This window comes from Orycteropus afer, unplaced genomic scaffold (assembly GCF_000298275.1).
Source record: "Orycteropus afer afer isolate SDZICR_OR568_19922 unplaced genomic scaffold, OryAfe1.0 scaffold00305, whole genome shotgun sequence".
NCBI classification, from domain to species: domain Eukaryota; kingdom Metazoa; phylum Chordata; class Mammalia; order Tubulidentata; family Orycteropodidae; genus Orycteropus; species Orycteropus afer.
In genome coordinates, this window is record NW_006921892.1 from 2,684,496 (window position 1) to 2,697,750 (window position 13,255).

The following is a 13,255-nucleotide window of genomic DNA, read 5'->3' on the forward strand; positions in this document are numbered from 1 at the left end:
TGTCTCCAAACACGTAACAATAATTGGCACAAAGCAGGCGTTGATAAAACAGACCAGGCAAATATCCAATAATAAATAAAACAAAGCCATAATAGTAATGAGTACATGATCAAGCTCCTAAATAGAGAAAATGACTAATTTAATCATCACTATCACTACCACCAAGGAGCTCTGGTGGCACAGTGCCTAAGGAATTTGACTGTTAAGGTGGTGGCTCAAACCCACCAGCCACTCCACGGAAGGAAGACTGGGCAATCCACTTCCATAGAGATTTAATACTTCAGAAACCCAAAGGGGGTCACACTATGAGTTGGAATTGACTTGATGGCAGTGAGTCGGGTTTGGTTTGGATCACTACCATCACCAGCACCATCACCACCACAGCTGTTTTCAATTTGTATTTTGTTCCAGGGTCAATCTAAGCAGTAAGGAAAGAAAATGAACATTTATTGGGTATCTGCTTTGGTTTGTCTGATGGAGTTCAAAATACGTTATATAATTTAATCTTCTTGGCAACTCCTTGGGGTATTGTTACTTTATAGACAAACAGACTGAGTTCAGAGAATTTCAAATAATTTGCCTAAGGCCACAAAGCTAAAAAAAAAAAAAAAAAAGTGGTGGCTATAGATTTTCTGGGCACTAAATTAGAACATATTAGGAATTTGAAATTAAGGATTAGGATTAGAATTCAGAGGGAAAAAAAAGTTGTTCATTTGATTTAATTAAAAACCACTAAATTTATACAAATTATATGGTACTTCTAGATTGGTTTTTAATCTGTGAACTGAACTGAATCTGAAGGCAAATTCACTCATATTACCTGATGATTGCAAACATTGAGTTAAAATTCTTGCATTCCCTACAGTGTAGTGCTATCTTGATGAAATGTTTAATAATCTTCATCCTCTTCAGCTGGTTTGTCTCTCTCAGAATTTCAGATGCCACCCAAAATGTTTCCTGGTTAATGACTTCTTCAAATTTCTTCAGGTTGGCACAGTTGGTTTTTGATTTGAGTTTAAATAAATCATCTATATATTCAGTAGGTTCAATGTTGCGGAAGAGTTCAAAATTTCGCATGGAGAGCTGTGTGGCAACTTCCACAGTACTGAGCTGCAGTAGGGAAATTTGACTCTCTCTTAACAACTCCTGAGCATCTTCATCTGAACAAAGTGTTTCTGTTTCCATATTGTTTTTCAGATAATACCTATGAAAATCACATAAGCATGTCAGATTTAAAGCCTCACAGCAGTCTCTTGATGTTCCTTGAAAGAGTATAATACTTTTTATGCAAAGTTTAAGAGTACACTGAATTAAATGATGGAAAAATTCTTTGCAATCCAGGGAGAAAATGTAGCTGCTATCTTAGTCACCAGGTCATACAATCACCTATCCAACAAATTACATAGAATTTCACTTGTAATAACTGTAATTATTACTCTTTCGCCTTTCCTTCCCTTCTCTCTAGATTTTTATTTTTTCCTGAAAATGACAAAAATAGCTGGATTTTCAGTTTAAGTAAGGGAATAGGATCTACAGAAGAAAGAGGGGAAGAACAGCTATGGGCCAGCATTCTAATTTTCCAGAGTGAAAAGAAAATCTGTGACTTTTGATAGGTTTAAACTGGATCAACCTAGGTTTACTTATTTATTCAAATACCCCAGAAACTTACAAGTTATTATCTTTTATAAAGGAGCTCTGGTGGTACAGTGGTTAGTGTATTTGCCAACAAAAAGGTCAGTAGTTCAAACCTGCTAGCTGCTCTGTGAGAGAAGGATGAGGCAGTCAGCTTCCATAAAGATTCACAGCCTTGGAAACTCTATGAGGCAGCTTCTACTCTGTCTAATAGGACAGAATATATACTTCCTATTGGTCACTATGTGTCAGAATTCACTCGATGGCAGTGGATTTGGTTTCATAAGTAAAACAGATTTTAACTGTTTAATATCTGATTTTCATAAAAACACTATAGGTAAGTATTACTCCTACTAGTCAGATGAGGAAACAGAGACTTGCGAAGATTAGTAACTAGTTAATGATGCCAATGCAGGCACAAGTACTCAGCCGGTGTGCCATTCCCTTTTTAAGCAACTTGTTGAAAATAACATTCAGCTGTTTCCAATGTGATTTCTTTCCCCCATGGATTTTGTAGACACGTGTTCCCCTTGTTGTTGTTGTTGTTGTTATATGCCATCGAGTCGGCCCCGACTCATAGCAACCCCTCCTTGGGTTTCCGAGGCAGTATCACTACGGAAGTAGGACTGCCCAACCTTCCTTCCGAGGAGTGGCTGGTGGGTTTGAACTGCCAGCGTGTTCCCCTTAGCTGTATTCCACAAAGGAGGGAACAGAACTGACACAGTGGGGGTCCTACCAAACTTGTCTTTTGCATATTTCTCCAAGGCAAACATTTATTACAGAAAATAAATACCATGGACCACTACCTTACATTAGTTTAATCTTCTCAGTTCTGATTACTCATGCCACCCATGACAAATCATCATCTATAATTTTCTTGAAAAATCAATTAGAATTGTGAATCTACAGCTCAATAGAACTCCAATATTAAGGTTACATGATGTAGAAGAAAACTACTTGCTAGTGCTAGAGCTGGAAAAATAGTGAAAATGAAGAAATGTAAGAAAGCTTTAGTTGTTAGCAAGAAACCTCAAGTTCTGAATGCATTAAAACATGCTTTAGATATGTGACATGAAAACGTTAAGGACCATGAAATACTCAGAAGGTAGGGAAAACTGAAAGGAGAAAAAAAGTGATTTATGGAAGTATTTAATTTTCAGAATGTAATTTTTAACTATTTAATTTTTAGAACTGAGCAATCTAATGATGGGAGATGAAAATTAACTACTTTTCAACTTTCACAAATCCATAGTTTGAAGATAAAATTTTATGTATCTAACAACAGAAATATGATTCAAGAGAATGACAAAATTAGGTTCAATGTTTTCTCAAAAGTAACATGTGATAGAAGCACTTACACAGTAAAGGAACCAAGCTCTTTAGTAGCAAATGAAGTTTGGTTCCAGAGTTAAGAAGTGATTTTCATAGTACAACATACAAGAGTAGATAGCATTAACTGATCACGTTGGCACACATGTTCCCACCAAAATGAATGAAGCTACTTGAAAAATTAAATACGCAGAAGCAAATGACACTAACATATTACTAGAAAGTGTGTTTGTAAGTGTACATATCCAAGAAGAAGAGAGTATCAGAATTTGATCTGTGATTTTTATACAAGGTTTAATCTACTACTTGGGCAGCCCAGTGCCCTAAAGGTCCAGTGTAAGAAATCAGAGCTTTACACATTGGTGGGTCAGTAACAACGTTCAGGTCACAGCACCCCTTTGTTTTCATGAAGTTCTTATCACAAAGGTTAACAACCTACTGTGTCCATTTACATTAATGCAGCAAGCCCGGGGGGGGGGGGGGGGGGACGACACTCACTGCCATCAAGTTGGATCCGACTCATAACTACCCCTCCTTGGGTTTCCAAGGCAGCAATCCCAGGTGAAGGGAAAACTTTTTCTTTTACTTCAGGGGTAGTAGTTACTCGTTTAAAAACTCTTTTAAAATGTTCATCCTTTGGTCTATTTTGATGTGGGTTTGAAGAAAAGGTAAAGAAATTCAATAGGATATATATTGTATACCTTCCACTCAGTTGTATTCTATCAGCAAGTTTGGAAAGCTGATCTGGAAGTCTTCTCTGTTTGATTACTCCCTCAGGAGTTACAGATACCTCACACAGTGAATACTGATCTGGGGTAGCAGTAACAGCAAACTCCCTGATAGCCTGAATGACCACTTCCTTCGCTGTGGTGTCCTTACTGATCATGATATATCGGCTTTGCTGATCAGCCTTAAAAACTCTTAGCACTTGATCCGGCAAGTCTAGGGGAAAGAAAGCCATACATAAGTAGAAAAGACTTTAATACATGGTAAGGCAATTAAGCAACAGCATAACCTGAAGAAAACCTTAGAAAAGGTGATGCTAAATTTTCACCTCTCTCTTATTCTAGTTCTTCCTCAAAGATTCAATCAATATGTGATATGCTGCAAGAACACATCTTCTCCTCTGGATAACAGAAAGATCTACAAAATGCAAACACATCTATACAGAACAGCAGCACAGAAGATTGTCATGTAAATAGAAAAAGAAAAAACATATAAATCTAAAGTTAAACTTTATTATATTAAAAAGCCCACTGAGTTGACCTATGTCTCCTACTCTTACTTGATATGATTTAACAATACCTGCGTGGTATGTGTCATCTTCATTTTATGGAAAAAAAAAAAAAAAAGCCCAGAGAGATTAATTGGCCGTATCAAAATATTCTATGTAATAGAAAAGGACAGGTTTCAATTGTTTGAAATGTAAGGTCTACCGTGACTGAACACCTGATACAATCTTTGCCAAACCAAGAGGGACACACACAGCATTACCATTACTCTAGAAGGAAAAAGGTTACTGCAAGAAAACAACAAAAAATAGAAGCATTGGGGTGCTCACCAGGAGTAGTACTAAAATCTAAAATGCGATGATGTGACTGCAATAAATCAGGATTACTGGATGATAGGGTTCCACTGACAGGCAATGCAGTGGGGATGTGCTTCGTCTGCCTTAATCCTACTATGCTGTCGTCTTGAGACTGACCAATGCCAATATCACTGAACAAAGGGGAAAATTAGAAAAGAAATCATCAGCGACTTTATAGTTAAAGGCGATCAAAATATGATATACAAAGACCATAAATAAACCATATTTCATAAAACTTGTAGTTAATGAATAAATACAGTTAATAAATTTGGCTAAAAACTGTAAAAGCAATGAATTACAGAATTAGTTTTATTTTGAAACTATATTTAACTGTATTTAACTCAATTAATTTTGCTACTTCTTAAGTGTATATAGTATAATGTCTCCCTAAAACCTACGTCTTTTTAACCAGGAAAATCCTAACAATATTAGTAGTTTCTAAGTATAAAAATGTATTTAAGGAAAGATAAGGTCCAGTTACAATGGAGATGAATTTTAAAAGAAGCACATTAATCACATGCCTGGATCTCAAAACCTACTGTATAACCACAGTAGTAAAACAGCCGGCGACTGGTACAACGACAGACACATAAACCAAAGGAATAGAATTGAGAACCTAGAAATAGATCCATCAACCTATGCTCAGCTGATCTTTGACAAAGGGCCAAAATCCATTCAATGGGGAAGAGATGGTCTCTTTAACAAATGGTGCTGGGAAAACTGATTATGTTTTGCAGAAAAATGAAACAAGATCCATACCTCATGCCATACACAAAAACTAACTCCAGATGGATCAAAGACTTAAATGTAAAACTTAAAACTATAAAGTTCCTCAAGGAAAAAAGAGGGGAAAACTTAGGGGACCTCATTTATGGCATAAATAGACTGTCAAGCACAACCCAAAATGCACAAACAGCAGTAGATAAACTAGATGAATGGGATCTTCTAAAAATTAAATTTTTATGTGTTTCCAAAGACTCCTCCAAGAGAGTAAAAAAAGAACTTACAGATTAGGAAAAAATAATCAGCAATGACATATCTGACAAGGACTTATCTCTAAAATTTAAAGAAAACATCAACACCTCAACAATAAAAAGACAAAAAATCCAATTCAAAAATGGGCAGAAAACATGAACAGACACTTCATCAAAGAGGATATTCAGGAAGCCAATACATGAAGAAATGTTCACAATCATTAGCCATTAAATACCATTAGCTATTAGAGAGATGCATATCAAAACAACAATGAGATACCATCTTACCCCAGCACTAATAGCAAAGTTCAACAAGGCAGAAAGTAACAAATGCTGGCGAGGATATGGAGAGATTGGGACTCTCATACACTGCTGGTGGGACTATAAAATGATACAACCACTGTGGAAAGCAATATGGCAATGCCTTAAAAAGTTGGAATTAGAAATACATTTGATCCAGCAATCCCATTAGAAGGGAGAGCCAGGACAAGAACAGATATATGCACATCCATATTCATCGCAGCACTATTTACAATAGCAAAAAGATGGAAACAACTTGGGTGCCCATCAACAGAAGAATGGACAAGCAAACTATGGTACATACACAGAATGGAATACTATGCAACCCTAAAGAATAATAAAGAATCTCCAAAATACTGCATAACAAGGATGACCTTGGAGGACATTATGCTGAGTGAAGTTAAGTCAATCACAGAAAAACAAATATTGTATTAGTTCATTATTGTAAAAGATCAAGGAAAAATTTATATACGGAAGGAAACTTTCTTTGTTGGTTACCAAAGGTGGCACAAGAGGGGAGGGAACATTGCAAAAAAAAACGAACCAAGCAAACAAATAAATAAATAAATATGAAAACAAGGACATAAAAACTGTATTTCATATTACTCAACCAATGGCTTTTGTATCAGAATGATAAACTGTTAAATAATCTGACATCAAAAAACTGAAGAAACAGAGTAAAATGAATAGAGGAAAAAAAAAAAAAAACAAACTGTCCTAATTTTATTCTCCAGTGTTTGAGAGAGAAAGAGGAAAGAAAAAAAAGAGAATACTTGAAGTCAAATGTAAGGAATCCCTAACACAGATATTATTTCGTAATTATACACAGCATAAAAAAGCAGTGGTGCATGATGATAGTTGTTACCATCAAAGAGAAACATTGAAAATTCAATGACTCACTTTTACTTTTTTCCCTCTACTCATTTAATTTTCCAAAAAAATAGTACTTATTATTGATAGTATATACTCATTTCCATTTATAAATATAAAAAGTTTATTATTGCAGATAACAATATTTATGTATTATTAAAGATGATTTAATAATACGTAAAGTAAGCAGATCATAATCAAATAGCTGCAGTTTTAACTGGTTTCTATTAAGATCTTGAAATGAAAAGAACAAAAAATTATACTGAGGTTGGGAAGTAAAATAAGGCATATCATAATAAATAACAGTGAGACATATAGTATTTATTAAGGTTTAAGACATTAAGATTTGAAAATAGCATCTAATATTTCTAATAGCTGTGCTAAAAGCAAATCTAGCAGCATTATTTCTTTTTTTGGGGGAAATGGAAATTATACACATAAATAAGCAAGGCCAAGAGATTTGTTTTAAAATCAAGATAAAAATTAAATTAAAATTAAATAAGTTTTTCTATATAAGTGCATATAGGAATAAAAAACTTAAAATACTGATATTCTCCAAAAATATCAGAATGATCATATTATCAGTGGAATTTTATTTTTCAACCATATAAACCAGTCTTGACTGTCAAAAATAATACATGTAATACATTATGAGAAAACTACTACTATGGGTTCAAGCCAAGACATAGTTGACTGGCCCACACTTGGCACAAATGGTTATAATTATTACTATAATCCAGGCACTCCCAAAAAGAGCTTCCTTCTTAAGAAATGTTGCTTGGCAACATTTTAACACTTACACGATGATATGAATCTCTACTCTCATAGTTTCTTGATTTCTCAACTATATTTGTTATCCACAAAAATGAGGATATTTTGGATTAAAAATACATTACATTAAAGACAATTTAAAAATGCCTCTCTCTGAGCACATCCTCTCCAACTCTCTCGCTGCTTTGAAATTGTTTTTTCGGTCTTTACTGCATTTGATAGTCTGCTGACTTATTCCCTCTTTTCTCAAGGTTCAGCCTTTCTGTCTCCACTTACTTGACACCCAGATATGAATTCCATAATACTCTTAGCTCACCTTCTCCTCACCTCTTTATCACATCGCTACTATGCCTTCGCTGTTAATCTATCATCATCCAGCATCTTAGTTTCTATAATAATGATTTTTGAGAATAAAAATTCATAAACTCTTCTTTATATCCCTATAAATTCATGCATAGATTCCTCAGTTAGTCCTTACTTAGTTGGTTACTTTTTTTCATTTCAATCATATTAAACATTTAAATATGAATTTAACTAATTTTCATAAAAATATATAGTTGTATTTTCCATTTTTATTATAATCAAAACATCCACCAACACCACATCTTCCACATTTACAACTCAATGACATTGATTACATTTTTCATGTTGTGCCACCATCAATCAATCAAAACATTCTACCACCATTAATGTACACTCAATACCTTCCCTAAAAAAAACAAAGCAAAAAAGACCCCTCTCCTTTTACCTCTCTTACCACCTCTAGTAACCATTAATAATCTTTGGTTTCTATCTTTGGACTATAGGTAGTCCACCAGGTTATGAATTAGCTCAGTTACTAAGTGTGTCTTTAAGCCAAATTTGTTAAGTTAGAACAGACACAGATGATTCTTATTTAGCCTTACGTTAGTGCAGAAGCGGGAGAAATATGTGACAGTCTACTTTTGTAAAGATTTACAGACTTAGTAATACTAAGGGGCAATTCTACTGTGTACTATAGAGTTGCTATGAGTTGGAATCAACTCCATGGCAGTGGGTTTTTTTGGTTAGTGCAAGAAAAGGCTCAAAACCTCTTAATGATTTACAACCAGCACGTGCAGCATGTGTAGGTGATCGTGATAAAGAATTTGTTGCAAATGAGAGTTGGTTCAATCATTTCAAAGTAAGGGTAAATTTCTGTAACATCAAAGGGCAGGTATGAATTGTCTGTAGGTTGGACATTCATAACTCAGGGACTTAATGTATATGCTTATTTCACATGAATGAGATCATACAGTATTTGTTCTTCTATAACTAATTTGGGAGCTCTGGTAACATAGTGCCTAAGGCACTTGACTGCTAACCAGAAGGTTGGCGGTTCAAACCCACCAGCCACTCCTCGAAAGGAAGGTTGGGCAATCTACTTCCGTAGTGATACTGCCTCGGCAACCCAAGGAGGGGTCACTATGAGTCGGGGCCAACTCGACGGCACACAACAGCAACAACATAACTAACTTATTTCAGCATAATGTTTTCAAGGTTCATTCATATTGGAGCATCCATCAGAACTTCATTTTGCTTCACAACTGCAAAATATCCCATTATATGTATATACCACACTTTGTTTATCCATTCATCTGTTGATGGACATTTTGGTTGATCCACATTTTGGCTATTGAGAAAAGTGCTGCAATGAACACTAGTGCAAAGGTTTTAGTTTGTGTTTCTTCCTTTACTTCTTTGGCATATATAACTAGGATAGGGATAGTTGGGCCATATGGTAATTCTAAGTTAAACTTTTTGAGGAACTACCAAACTGTGTTCCACAGTGGCTGTACCATTTTAAATTCCCACCAACAGTGGATGAGAGTTTCAGTTTCTCCATAACCTTGCCAACATTTATTTGTTGGTTTGGTAATCATTGTCATTCCAGTGAGGGTGACATGACATCTGGTGGTTTTGATTTGCATTTCTCTAATGGCTAATGATGTTGTGTGTCTTTTCATGTGCATACTGGTCATTTGAGTATCCTCTTCAGTAAACTGTCCAAGTCCTATGACCATTTTTTGATTAAGCTGTCTTTTTGTTAAGTTGCAGAAGTTTTATACAGATTTTGGATATTTCCCCTTTATTTGGTATACAGTTCCTGAAATTTTTCTCTCAATCTATATATAGGTGGTTTTTTCACTTTGTTGATAAAGTCATTTGATGTACAAAAGTATTTGATTTTTTATGAGGTCCCATCTATGTATTTTGTCTTCTGCTACCTGGGCCATATTTTCTTAAATGTAAATCATTTAAGATGGTTCTTAGTGCTTTAAAATCAACACATCATCTAATTATCTTTCTAAAAACACAGAGGACAAAATTATACATAGTATTTTCTTCTAAATTTTTTTTTTCTTTTATAGAATAGTTACCTCTTCCCTGTGTTGTTCCCTCCATGTACTTCTGCCTCCTGAGCTATGTCCCTGGGCATAAAACCCATGATTGTTTTATATTCTATTCTCCCAGGATTGTTCTATACATAGTATTTTCATACAGTCTTCCTTGTCAACATCCCGTGCATATCACATTTCTACCAATACTTGCCAGGTCATGCCGCCATTTTTTTTTTCTTCAAGTTTCATATTTAACATATGGGCAAATATGACTCTGAGTAAGATCTTTTTTTGTTATTGTGGTGCTGTAATTTGGCATTTAGGTGATTTATTTTCTCATCCATTTAAAAATATGTTTTTCATCAAGAAGGGTTACTTTAAAAATCAATTTCTGTTTCCTGTAATGCCAACAGGCCTAACATTACAGAACATTTAGGTCTCTTATGAACTTAATATAAACACACTCGAGTCTATAAATAAAACCAATCACACTCATTGTTTATTCTTAAGACTGCTACAGAAGTATTTTTAGCTGATATGAAACCACCAATCATTACTCTATAGTTATAATGACTGAGTGTGTGTGTATACACACATGTGTGTATGTATGCATATACATGTATGTACATATCTATAGTTGTATAGATTGGACAACACAAGTTGGATACTCAACCCATAAACAATATTTTCTATACTTTACCTCTCTAATTTGTGTATGAAAATTTCATATGAAATGAAATTTTTTTAAAAAAGAGAAGAAATCCTTGATGAAGCCCTGAATGTGTGTATCTGTGGCTTTTGTATAAGACTCATCAAATTAGCAAAGAAAGAAGTTAAATTGTTTTCAAGTTATCTCCTATTCTGTTGTAGTCTGAGGAATAAATAATTGAATTTGGCATACCCATGTTACTTAATATTAAAATAACCTCACTGATGGCAAGTGAGCAAACAAGCAAAGATGAAAAAAGTATAAGGGACATCTGCAACTTTGTCTAAGCCCCTGGCACAAACTGTCAAGAAGGACTCAAGAATACAGCTGACAGCCTGTCTGAAAAGTCCACTGTGAGGAAGGAAAGGAATTCTGTGACCAGTTGGTGATGTCTTGGCAAAAGTTAAACAACTGAAAATAGAAGTGAGAGGAAAGGAGGGGAGAAGAGAATAGCAGGGATGAAAAGGGGCAAGTGGAAGCAGGAATGACTCGGTTGGCAAACAACAGATGTTGATCGTAAAGAAGATACACAGAAACAAAGATATAGTCACAAAAATAATGCTGAAGACAGAGGTTACTCTAAAAAAGTCCAAATGGGAAAAAATTCATTCATATAAGAAGGTGCTAAACTATCCTTATTGAGGATTGCGGATAAACAAATAAGTGGTAAAAATGAGATTAACACAAACATGGTTGTTTAATATTGATTCTAAGACAGCTCAGCCCTATTTTAGAAAAAAATTATAATAAAACATTTATTAGACCCATAGTGAAAACTTTATTTACTACTTTTGCATATCATGCAAAAGAGTTTTAATGAATTATAAAATAACACAGAGAAAACTGATACAGACACTTACTTATATGGTTTCTGTGGCAAGATACTGATCCGAGTCTTGTCAAGTATCTTCTTTAGCTTGTTTCTTCCTCCAACAGTATTTGCTTTACTTTTTTTATTTACTTTTTCAAGTCCTATCACCTGTTCTACATCTACAGCAAGATCTGGAATGGAGTAGCGACTAGCCTTTTTGATGTCTCCAATTTTAGGGAGGTGAGGGGCACCATTTCTTTTGTCTTCTGATAATCTTGTTAGAAGTTCTTTAAATACTAAAATGAATGGAAACAAACACCATAAAATGCCAATTGTAAGAAATGCGAACAGCTCAAAGGCAATTATAAAACTTGAAAATATCTGAGAATACAGACTTCAGCATTCAGAACTGCAATTTTGTAGAAAATGACTACTCGAATGAATTAATGGCACCAAGAATCTGCCTTATAAATTGCTCTATAACTTTTACTCAGAATAACTAACTAAATAAACAATCTTAAGTTAAGGACTACCTGAAAATTTTACTCTAACTCTTATGTTTGAAAAATTACTCATAAAATGACTTCTTTTATGAAAAGACCTAAATGCTGAAATAGATAGATAGATAGATAATAGATAAATAAATAAATAAATAACAGTATACAAAAATACTTACCAAATAAGTTGGTTTTCACAGTGATAGATAAATGTGTGTTATTTCTAAGAATTTCCATGGCTTTTGAGAGCTGAATGTTTTCAAAGTTTTGACCATTTACTTCTAGAATCTAAAAATAAAATTATAAAATTAATTCCTGTATTGCATTGAACTGAAGAAAAAAGAAACATCAATATTTACCCTTAAATCAGAATTTAGCAATATCATACCTGATCCCCACGTTTCAAGCCTGCTTCAGTTGCTTTGCTACCTGAATCTACACTGTCAACAAAGATTCCAAATCCCTTTTCTGAGCCTCCAAGTAAGATGAAAGGCAAAGGAGCTTCTCTGGATGGTTTTGTTAATGTCATCAATCTTCTTTTTGCTTTAGCTGCACATGCAATATTTAAAAGCCTCAGATGTCCACCCATTTTCTACAAAAGTTCAGAAGTAGTGTCAACACAAGGATAGACTGATTAATATTAACTTAAAGCTGATCAGTTTTTTTTTTTTAAATCACAAATATTACCTCTCTTTCCAGATTATTTTCAAATTCTTCTAGAAATCGAGTCATCGCAGGATCTCCTTCAAAGTCATTGAAGTGATTATTCACCCACAATAATACTACCCGTGTAACCTGAAAATTGATTATTTTCAGTAAGTTTTTGAGCAAAAGTACAATAAAACTAAAATAGATTACTACAAGATAAAAGAAGACAGAAAACTGAAATACAAAAGCAGAGGAACAGAATGGGGAAAGGAATGAACTATATTAAACTTAGAGAGATATCCAAGATAACAGATTGTAAAAAGGAGGAGGTAGCTGGGAGTACATCAATGTTACTTGCTAATATAAAGAGTTCAGAGGCTTTTTAACACCTACAGTCCAGGAGAAACGAGTAGCCTTTTCCTACCCTGCATATGTATTCTCACACACAGCCTTATATGACATCAACTTTGTCTATTAAGGTCTAAACTTTGTCTACCATGAATACTAAATGCAACTGTAACAATGCCTGGTACACAATAAATACTCAATAAATTTTACTGAATGAAATGAATATTATTGCACCTTTAAATACTTTTTTTTTAAATTATTTATTACATCAGAGTTCAATTTTCTAAATTTTTAATGTTGTTGTTGTTGTTATGTGCCGTCGAGTCAAACCTGACTCATAGCGACCCCTCCTTGGGTTTCCGAGGCAGTATCACTACGGAAGTAGGATTGCCCAACCTTCCTTCCGAGGAGTGGCTGG

At 34.4% G+C, this 13,255-nt stretch overlaps 1 protein-coding gene across 1 annotated transcript in view; it reads right to left on the minus strand.

The window, feature by feature from the left end:
* RAPGEF2 (Rap guanine nucleotide exchange factor 2) overlaps positions 1 to 13,255 on the minus strand; it is a 412,763-nt gene that overhangs the window by 18,216 nt on the left and 381,292 nt on the right. The window contains exons 14-20 of the mRNA XM_042782406.1: positions 12,529 to 12,636; positions 12,230 to 12,433; positions 12,021 to 12,129; positions 11,394 to 11,640; positions 4,523 to 4,680; positions 3,663 to 3,903; positions 821 to 1,204 (exon numbers count right to left, since the gene is read on the minus strand). Coding sequence (XP_042638340.1) covers positions 821 to 1,204; positions 3,663 to 3,903; positions 4,523 to 4,680; positions 11,394 to 11,640; positions 12,021 to 12,129; positions 12,230 to 12,433; positions 12,529 to 12,636 — 1,451 coding nt within the window. The remainder of the gene's footprint in view (positions 1 to 820; positions 1,205 to 3,662; positions 3,904 to 4,522; positions 4,681 to 11,393; positions 11,641 to 12,020; positions 12,130 to 12,229; positions 12,434 to 12,528; positions 12,637 to 13,255) is intronic.